Source organism: Oryza glaberrima, chromosome 8, assembly GCF_000147395.1.
Source record: "Oryza glaberrima chromosome 8, OglaRS2, whole genome shotgun sequence".
NCBI lineage: Eukaryota > Viridiplantae > Streptophyta > Magnoliopsida > Poales > Poaceae > Oryza > Oryza glaberrima.
This window is the reverse complement of record NC_068333.1, coordinates 7,416,861-7,427,737: the sequence shown is the minus strand read 5'-3', so window position 1 is coordinate 7,427,737 and position 10,877 is coordinate 7,416,861. Positions and strand designations below refer to the sequence as shown.

General features: G+C 42.2%; 1 protein-coding gene across 1 annotated transcript; it reads right to left on the bottom strand.

Moving 5' to 3' along the window:
- Window positions 1-391: 391 nt before the first annotated feature.
- Window positions 392-9,941, bottom strand: LOC127781910 (thioredoxin domain-containing protein 9 homolog). Its single transcript, XM_052308979.1, has 4 exons — window positions 9,783-9,941; window positions 9,410-9,682; window positions 846-1,004; window positions 392-765 (listed from the first exon to the last, which is right to left on the bottom strand). The coding sequence occupies exons 1-4, from the start codon at window positions 9,804-9,806 to the stop codon at window positions 589-591; spliced, it is 633 nt and encodes a 210-aa protein (XP_052164939.1). The 5' UTR covers window positions 9,807-9,941; the 3' UTR covers window positions 392-588.
- Window positions 9,942-10,877: the final 936 nt, after the last annotated feature.

Genomic DNA, 10,877 nt, shown 5'->3' with positions numbered 1-10,877 from the left:
ACCATGAATGATGATGATGATTATGATGATCAGCACATGGGGTAAAATGAGCGAGCAGCAGCTGAAAAGGTAGTACCAGGGCACAAAAGCATAGGATCTATTTATTGATGGACAATATATATAGCAGCTGCAGGCTACAGCGTAATGTTGTACACAGACACACAGCAGGCAATGAGACAATCTGGATGGGCCACATGGTTTAGATAGATGGACACCCAGATTGAGACTGATCATCAAGCACTATTATCAGAACAGAAATGACATTCTTTCCGCTAATCGTCGATAAATTCATCTATTCTATCTACCAGGGAAGCATGAATTTGTTTGCACTCAAACAAACAAGGCAAACTATCATAAACATCATAATATACAACAACTCCAAGCAAAGCCGTAACAACATGTGATGTGTCACTCTAGATACCTCTTTTAACTCCCAAGTCCCAGTTCAAATGTTCAATGCTAGACTAATTAATTTTTCCTATTACTAATAGGGATAATAATTTTTCCTATTACTAATAGGGATAACATAAACGTTTGCCATAACAGCCAATAAAAACATTTAGCATAAGTTCAGAAGCAGTAATAAAACTATTCAGAGTCCGATGAGTTGCCAGTATCTGATTGCCGAACGCTTCGTTTGGTTGCCTGCTTGGATGCATGTGCAGGCCCTTCTCCATCAAGGAAGATCACTTGAGCTTTCGCTAGACGTTCCTCCAGATCCTCAGTGCTGAAATCATCTTTACCACCAAGCTCATCAAACCCAACCTGGGAGGACCAAAAGAATTCAATACCCTATTGCATTGTTCATGTGCAGCGGATGAATAGATTGCAACGAGCATCCTTACCACATAATCCTCAACTTTGGTGTTCTTTACCAATGCAAGAGTTGGGAGAACAACAATCCTTAGTTTCTCTGTCAAAAAGGGAGCCTTTTCAGCATGAACTTTCACAAAACGTGTTTCTACATGCTGTTTCGCGAGAATTGACAAGTGCTTGTCCATAACCTGCAGAACAAAAAAGACAAAAAGTAAGAATATTTTTGGCTAGTCAAGAGTAAACAAGATGTTGCTGATAGCACCTATTCATTATCATTGGACCTAGACTACCTTGTTGATGAAACAACAGATTTTGTAAATATCCAGGATACTGGGGAAGTAAACAAATCAATCTAACATCAGTGAACCAAGCCTGGGGCCAACTTGGCTAGGAACAAGGTTTCTAGATTTGAATCATCCCATCTTAAATACAGGGGCAGAAATAAGTGTTATTTCTTCACATCATATTTACAAGCATAGTCCAATGCATTAAAAAGTCAGATGCATATGAACAATAGATTTGAAATTATATGAAATTAATCAAGGTTCATATGCAATAAAAAAAATCTCACCAAAGTACAAAACAATGTTCATAATATTTCTTATTGCACAAGAGGAAAAAAAAAACTGAGTTCTAACTAAGCTCCCCGGGTAGTCTACTGTGTGTGGGTCTTGGTAGGAGGGCTCAGGCACTCCTACTTTGTTTTTTCTTTGTGTTGTGTTTTTCGTATTGTTTTTCTTCCCCTTAATGAAATGAAATGCAGCTCTCCTGCGTTTTCGAGAAAAAAAAAACTGAGTTCAATGGATAGTATGGAATACATTCATACAAGTGGAAATAGTCTGTCACGCCCTTAACTCGTCAGTCTAATCAAAATTTGTTCACTAGGCTATTCATAAGATCTTACATGGACAAAAGATTAACTGTTGGTGTCCTAGTTAGAAATGATACTGATGAGCCATGCACCATTTGGTAGGCACAACCTTGCAACACTCCTTGCAATGAAACACAAGCATGTTGTGAGACATCGGTAGGGAACTCTTGTGATATGAAGAAGGGCTGAAGAGAAAAGAACACTTGTTTTCATGAGAAATGTCAGTATGATGGTTTCCTGCAATAGAACATCAAGGGAAATGTTGCAACTATACTAATGATCAGTAGGGATACCCAGAAGTCATGGCTGAAAGCATTGCCACTAGTGGAATGGACACCTCTCTAAGGTGTCAGAGACCTCACGTTATCCTTCTTCAGAACCCTAAAATTCTGTTAAGTGACTAAGACTTTGCTTGTCCGACCATAGAGTGCTTCCAGTCTGTTGCCACGGCTCTTACTAAGTCCTAGTTCTGTTGTTTCTAATCCTATAATAACTATTTATTTTTAAACTAGTTAATCAAAACATTAACAAGAGAAGCTCCACAGCTTAACATGAGCACCAATGCAAATACAATAATAAAACGATGCACTTAACAACTCCACAATACACAGTCAAGAGTCAGAATACAAACCATAAGCACAATTCATATTGGTATAAGGACAGACAAAGAAACCTGAGATATTGGTATAAGGACAGACAAAGAAACCTGAGGATGTGTCTCAGCACTACTTTAAGGGGATATTAAAAAGATAACCATCACATTTCTTCTAAATAAACCTGGTTAGCCAAATGGGAAAATGGAGTTGAATCAACATAGAAAAATACTTGGGAACAATAAGTGAATATTAATGGAAACTCAAACATTTATTTGCATATATTCATGAACATTTAGAAATACAAAGCATCACCTATATTGATGCCTTCCCATAAGACGGTAAGTTGGTCTGGAGTAGAGGAGGATCAAAGATTTGAAGTCAGGGTAGCAACATATGGGAACTTGATAAACTAGACAGAGGGGGCACATATAGGACTAAAGGTGGAGATCCATAACATATGGGAACTTCATAAATTAGACATGAGTGGGCACATATAGGACTAAAGGTGGAGATCCATCCACCATCAGTTTCTCCACCACATCAGAAATAGCAACATGACAGACAAGGAGGTAGGCAGACAGAGAATAGTAGAGTGAGCAAATAGATGGGAAAAGTAAAGGGAAGTGGAGTGATGTCACAATGAGATTCACTTGCTTGTCTTCAGCAGCGCAATAATATCCACAATTCAAGGCAAAAGGTGTACAGTCTGAGAAAAAAGCAGTAATCAAGAATCTGTAGACCCTGCATTCTTGTTAGCTCCTAAATACAAAATATAGGAGTTATTGTGTTTATATTCTCCAAGGGGTAAAATTGTAGCTCTCACAATTATTCCAAGGGACACATGAGCAAATCCATTTCCAAACACATCAACTCCTCTAATACCATCAGGTGCAATGGCACATGAAGCCAGGTTGTTGTACTACTATCAAGTATCAAGCTCCACCGGATACCACAAGCATGTGGCAGCATCTCTAGCTGGCACGCTAGCTCTGAGCCTCTGAATCACCTACGCTCACTTCCTATCCCCTCCCAAATCCCAATCAGCATCAAGCTGCACAACTTATTCTTGGACACCACCACCTAATATTATATGCCGAGATGAAATTTTGCTGCATCGAGTGGACTACCAAATTTCCTACAGTAGATAGGTGTGCAAAACCGTGAAGTTAATCCTAATTTATTTACCAATGCATGTTCATACAACAAATAGATAAAACTTGCGGGCGTACCAAACGTAGGATGGTTCAGAAATCAGAGTTCCCAAAACACTTTCAAGTACAGAATCAAAATGTTTTAAGAGAAACCGGTTGATGACCAGGTAGTGTCATGGAGGATTTACCAGATTACCATCAAATCAAGCAATTATGAATAGCTGGGCACAACGAACATGTATATCAAGCAAAAAGGGCTAAATTGAGTAGCACTTCCAACACAAGTAATGTAGGTCAAAATGTAGTATTGCTGCTTCTCTTTTAATGATGATGCTTTTCAACACCGCTAGATTGCAAACTGTGTTAAGAGATTGAGTGTGCGGAAATAATATAGTGGTACTTTCAAGCAGCTAGTAAAATATCAAAGTGCCTTAGGGCCTCATCGTTTGGCATATTCATATGCTTATCAGCCAAAATTTGAATTTTCAACGTTAAATTTGGAGCTGATTTTGGGGCTGTTTTCATCGAAGTTTATTTTTCAGCCTTTGCTTTTAGATCGCTAAGAACACATATATAAAAGTTTTATTCACAAATTGATTTTCGTTTGCAAATATGCCATTTGGCACATTCAGAAAATATGTCAAACGATGAGGCTGTTAAAGTATTGTTACTGTATGTTTGTTCAAATCACATATCCAAATGTAACACCTAATATTTTTCATATATGTAAATTTTGAGACTCTAACTGCCATTTCAATACTTATTAATAATATTGTGCACTGCACCTACAATGGTGGAGAAAGAAGACATGAAGATAAAGTATTGTATTAGCTAATCGTTTACACTTTAGCAGTGTGCAATATTGTAGATTTTTTTAGGGAAATAGGCCAGGCAATGACAACATTGTTTAATCTTCTCATCACTCACCAATTATTTCAAGTCCAAGAATTGGCCAGTTTTTTAAACCATCCTAACATAGAACACTCTAAACAAGAAGGAACAAATCTAAGATGTTTATAATGTTGGCACCACCAATTACTGGCAGAATGTTTGTACAAAGGTCATCTCACTCCATCTCACAAGATCCACTAAGATACCCTGATGATGATATGAAGTGGCTATGCGCCTTTTGGGCTAGAGAGGAGGATCACCACATTTAAACATGGAATATATGATGCCATTGTACATGTCAACATCTAGATAATGCCATCACTTATGTCAGCACACAAATGAGGTTATTGCTTGCGTAGTCACCATTTTCTTGTACAATAAGCCATAAGAGTACTGAATTTTACCAGCTTCTTCAAAAATATGAGTTATAAAGTTGAATGTTACAACCTATATTAAGTTATAAGCTAGTTGTAAAGTATATCTATACAACTGAAGATGAACGGTCAAGGGTTATATGTCATAGGGATGGCAATTTTACCCATGGGTCCAGGTATCTGTGGGTACCCTACCCGATGGGCACGGGCGTGGGTGTGACTTTATCCATGGGCACGCCCGCCCGGGACCCGAAGACGTCATGGGCAACAGGCGGGTTTCATTTTTTACCTGTGGGTAATTGATGCCCGACCCGATACATATGTATTAGCTAATTTCGACTCATTTATTAATTCGTATACCATTTCTCTTGGTTCATTTGTGATGCTAACTGATACTAAGTTGTGATGTAATTCAAAATATTGTTGATAACCAATACTTTGGTAAATTATTGATTTTATTTCTCTATGTTAAATTACATATCTTCAAGTTATTATTCATGTGAGATCCATTGGGTACCCGCCGGACATACCCACGGCCGCCGGGCATGGGTACGGGCGTGGAGTTTTGCCCGCTAACTCAGTGGGTAGGGTTCGGGCGGGCAATGTCGGGCATTGGGTCGGGCATGGTTTTGCTCTACTTGTGCCCGACCCAACCCATTGCCAAGGGACTTGGCATTATGAATTTATTTGAGCTATAAGCTACTCCCATGATGAGGGCGTCATACCCATTCTTATGAGTTAGTGCAGCTAACATATAGGTCAGGGGATAGAGTATTCATATGAAGATCTTGATTGCTTTTTGCAACTGGAAATTGAGGCTTCAATTGTTATATTCACTGTGTGATTCAGATCCTCTAAAGTGGTGCAAGTCCATAAAATGGAACCAATCAATTGGTGAGCTCTGTACTGAATTGCACACATTCACCGACTGCAAATGCCAAGATGTTCAAGAAAGTTCACTTTCACTTCCTCCAACTTATTGTATAAGGAAGATGAAGACCTGAACACGAACATTAGCTTTGTCAGTGACATAAACAATGACCTCATATGTGGGTTGACATAAGCGCTGGCATCATTTAGAACTTAAAACATATATGGTGACTTCATGTACTTCATGACTAAATATAGTGATTGAAACCATCGCTTGTCTTCTATCAAGCCAACATAGTCCTCGTCTCTAGCTCAACACGTACATAGGCATCGCATATCTTCATCACATGTCTTATTTAAGTTTGACTGAGACTATGAGGTCCCTCATGGCATCGTACTCATTGAGATCACCTCATCAAGTTCATTGCCCAACACAGCAGGAGTGCTGTGCTTATGGAAGGTAGGCAAACAACATCAGTGTCATTTTAGTGGAATAAGCAAGTGGCAAGCATGTAGCACAAGCTGATACATGTGAGGGGCTGGCATTTGGAGAGGGTAACCAACAGCACAACCCATGAACTAGAAAACAGAGTGAGCACAGGCAGCAAGAAAAGGGAGCTGAGGATGGGCGGAGAGCAATTGGATTTTTTTTAAAATTATGGCTGAATTTAATATGCAATGCTGGTTACTTAAAAACATCCATAGTTCATTGTGTTTCAAATCCATACCTTAATGTTCCGCGTCATATAGCTATCAGCAAAGATAAAATGCTTCAAACCAGTATTCCCCTAAGTAGCCACCTAGCCTACTTACATGTTGCCTAGGAGGTAGACATCATCAACCTACCAAGCTTGCCTAGCCAATTTATCCTGCCTATGCAACCCTATAGCTAAAACCTAATAAGGGATCATCCTATAGGTGCTGGTGCTAAGGATGCAAGTGTGCCAGCCCATTTAACCAACATATAGATTACATGTTGGTTAATGGGCTGGTTAACTTGCATAGGCAGGCACTAGCCTGCCACCAAACTTGTGCCTTGGAGAACATTGTTTCCAACACATTGTATACATCACCCCCTAAAACTGAGAAATTTCATTATATGCCACTCAATTCGTCTGCCTTTCAGAATTTGCCACGAACTCGCAGCCCCGCCAGCAAATTCTGAAAGGTGCACGAATTAAGTGGCAATTTCTCACAACATGCGGATTGAGTGGCATATAATGACATTTCTCCTTAAAACTAGTCCACAGATTAAGTAGCAGCACTGCTTAGTTTTTTTATCTAGCCAATTTCTCTCAGTACTCTCTGCTACACATGTTCTATAGGCGCCTCCATCAATCACACAATTATCAGCACCTCATTGCTGTGACACAGTCTTCCAGCAAGCATCATTGCACCAAAGAGAACCAAGCCATATGGATCTGTCCCAGACAAAGGGAAGCTTGGCAGCTCCATCATGTGGTCAGAATGACACTCTTCAAGATACACTTTGAGCATTAGAGCTCTTGCAGGAAAACAAAGGCACTGAAGGCAGGTTATGCAGCTAGATCTGGATCTTGGACAGCATTGCCAAGAGGCAACATCCAGATCCGCATGCATTCACCCATCTCACCCTCCTCTCCTCTCCCTCCCTCAGCTGAATCTATCCTTGGAGCGCTCAATACATTGGTACATTGCAACGAGGCAAACCATGAGCGCTGCGAATAGGTTGATTTGAAAATATATTCGGGACATAATTTTTTTGGCAGAAATATACTGTCGGTCTCGCACAACCGATGCACGAGAATGACGTGAGCGTGACGATATAGGCGGTCTCGCACGGCGATGGCGCGAGACCGCGCGGTGTCACGCAATGAAAGCGCGAGACCGCGCAATGTCGCGCAATGAAAGCGCAAGACCACGCGGTCTCGCACGACGAAAAAGCAAAACTGAACAGTCTCGCACAATAAAAGAGCGAGAGCGAACGGCTTGCCTAGTAAGCAGCCGCATAATTAGTGACTAATTACCTAATTAGTGATTAATTAATAATAATTAGTAATTAATTAATCCATAATTAAATAACTTGAACCGCCCCAGCCATTCGGTCTCGCTCACTCATTATGCGAGACCGTTCGGTCTCGCTATTTCCTCGCACGAGGCCGCGCGGTCTCGCTGTTTCATTGCGCGATACCGCGCAGTCTCGCGCTTTCACCATGCGATACCGCCTGTGTCATCATGCCACGTCATTTTCGCGCAATGTTTGTGCGAGACCGACGGTATATTTCTGCGAAAAAATTTGCATCCTGAATATTTACAAATTAACAGTATATTTACAATTTAATTCCCTTTTTTCCCGTCATGGATAATCTACTCCACTTAGAAATTTCATTATACGCCACTCGATTCACAAGCCTTTCAGAACCTGCCACCCAGTTCTTGCGACTTTCAGAATTTGCTCCTTGGCATATTCCAAAAGACTTGCGAATAGAGTGGCATAAAATGAATTTTTTCCTCTTTGGCATACCACATACTCCCTCCATTTCATATTATAAGTCGTTTGACTTTTTTCCTAGTCAAACTTCTTTTGATTTTGACCAAGTTTATAAAAAAATATAGTAGTATTTTTAACACAAAACAAATATATTATAAAAATATATTCAATGTTAATTTAATGAAACTAATTTGATATTTTAGGTGTTGCTAGTTTTTTCTATAAATTTGATCAAACTTAACAAAGTTTGACTCGGAAAGAAGTCAAACAACTTATAATAGAGTACAATTTAGCAGCCTTAAGGTTGTTGGACTCTAGATGTATTAAGTCTTTTAGAGGTGGACCAACCGTGAACACATTAGTGGAATGTTTCATTCCATTATAAAGAGGCAGAACCAGAACAACAAAGCGCCTAGCTGGATCGCTAGCAATTTGACGGTAAGAAGTTGAATAACATGGTAGATACTGCCTGGATGGAGCTAGCTATCACATAAATTGCAGGGCCTCATTCAAGGAATAAAAAATTGAAAATATATGTTGTTTCCTAACTTTTTGTAATTATATACGTGTTTTCGAAAGATTTATAAAAATATACGCATACCGCGGTATGGACATGCGCGACCGGTTCGTCGGCGCGGCATGGATGCGCGGGACCGCCGGTCCCGTGGCTTGGCTGCGCGCGACCGCGCGGTCCCGCAGGCCGGCGCCGCGCCACCGCACGGTTCCACAGCACGGCCACGCGCGACCGAATCCAGGAACAGCGCACACTCGCTGCATGCACTGCATATATACGTGCGCATGTAATCAAATCAGTGCAGATTTCAGTTGGCTGTAACGGGTGGCGCATGTCCCTGCTGCGGAACCGCGCGGTGGCGCGGCGCTGGCCTGCGGGACGGCGCGGTCGCGCGCAGCCAAGCCGCGGGACCGGCGGTCCCGCGCATCCGCTCCGCATCAACGAATCGGTCCCACACGTTCATACCGCGGTACGCGTATATTTTGACAATTCTTTCGAAAACACGTATATAATTGCAAAATGTTAGGAAAAAATGTATATTTTCAATTTTTATTCCTCATTCAAGAGCCAGGCGTATTACTATGACTAATCGTGAACTACTGAACTCACTTGAAGGTCCGAACTTGATACGCGAAAAGCCAATCAAATCACTAAATCACTATGTGATCCACAGCGTCAAGAGCATTGAAACCAAATGTATGTTTCCACGAGATCCACACCTAAACACAGTATTTACACCCCAGCTAAGCACAACTTACTTATTTCTACAATCTAATCCGAGATCCAAGCAAAATCTTAACCCAAAAAGGGGATACATGCCAAAAAAAAAAAACAGAGAGAGAAGGCAGAGGCGCACCTTGCAGGGCCAGTTGTCGCGGTAGAAGTGGCAGACGAGGCGGTCGCTGGCCTTGGCGGCGGCGAAGAACTCCTTCTCGGGGACCTCCCCGTACTCGCCGTGGCCGAGGGCGCGCCACTTGGCCCTGCGCTCGGCGGCGCGGCGCATCTGCAGGATCCGGCGCTCGCGGAGCGCCTCGATGTCGTCCGGGTCGAGGCGGTCGAGCGCGGCGATCTGCTCGTCGAGCTTGTCCTCCACCGCCTTGGCCACCGACAGCACCTGCTTCTCCAAGATCTGCACCGCCCTCTCACCGCGTCAGGGGGATAGAGAAGAGGAGAGGAGAAGGGAAGGGAGGGAAACGGGGCCGGGCTCCGCGGCGGCGCGTGCGGGTTACCTGGCCGACGATGGACTGATCCATGGCGGCGGCGGCGGGGGGATCGGAGCGGAGATCGGAGGGGGGAAGTGGGGGATGGCGAGAGCTTCTGGAGTGGTGGTGGTGGTGGTGGTTAGGGAGGAGGGAAGAGAGGTGCGGGTGGGTGAAGAGAGAGGGAGGATATATGGGCTGGCCGTCGGGTGGAGGCTACTGGGCCGGCCTCGAAGCCACGAGTTAGCTTCTAGAACCACTCAGGATCGGTTTGAAAGAGTCTCCAGCAGCTGCAGACAGATTACAAAACTACAGTATATGGTTATTATCATGTGGTTCTGATGAGAAGCTCTACTTATAGAATTCAAAAAATAAACTTAAAATTCAGGAACCAAGAAACCCGGTTTTTTTATATTCTTAAAAACTGACTACCAACTAACTAACAGCTTCTTAGAATCTTAACGTTCCCAAAGAGACACTCAGCCTCACCTAAGGATTCCACTATAGAGTAGTGAACAGTTCAGCATATTCACGAGAGAATAAATCGGCCGTGAATCTAAAACAAAGAATTACCCCGTTGTCGCGTGTGTGTATATTAGTAATATAACTTACCATACATTTGTCTATGTTTTCATTTTAAATCAAGTATTTTTGCTTATTGTCGTACTTTAGGGTGTGTTCGGATCTCCTAGCTCCCAACTCCCTTGCATCGTTTTCCGCACGCACGCTTTTCAAACTGTTAAACGGTGCGTTTTTTCAAAAATTTTATATACAAAAGTTGCTTAAAAATCATATTGATCCATTTTTGAAAAAAAATAGCTAATACTTAATTAATCACGTGATAATGGACCGCTCCATTTTCCATGCGGAGGGAGTGAGTTCCCAACCGCCTCTTACGAACGCACCATTAGACCTCTTCCCTCTATATCTTCTTCTTTGCATCGCTCCATTGTCGGCTCATCTCCGTCCTCGAGCTTGACATTCGCATCCTCTCCAGCTCTCATCCTCCCATCCCAAAGCTTGAGCTTCCTCTCCACTACCAGTGCACAGAGACAAGCCTAGGGGGCTTGAGCCATAGGCTTGTCCCCTAAACTCCTATTTAAATCTATTAAAAATTAGTGAGAA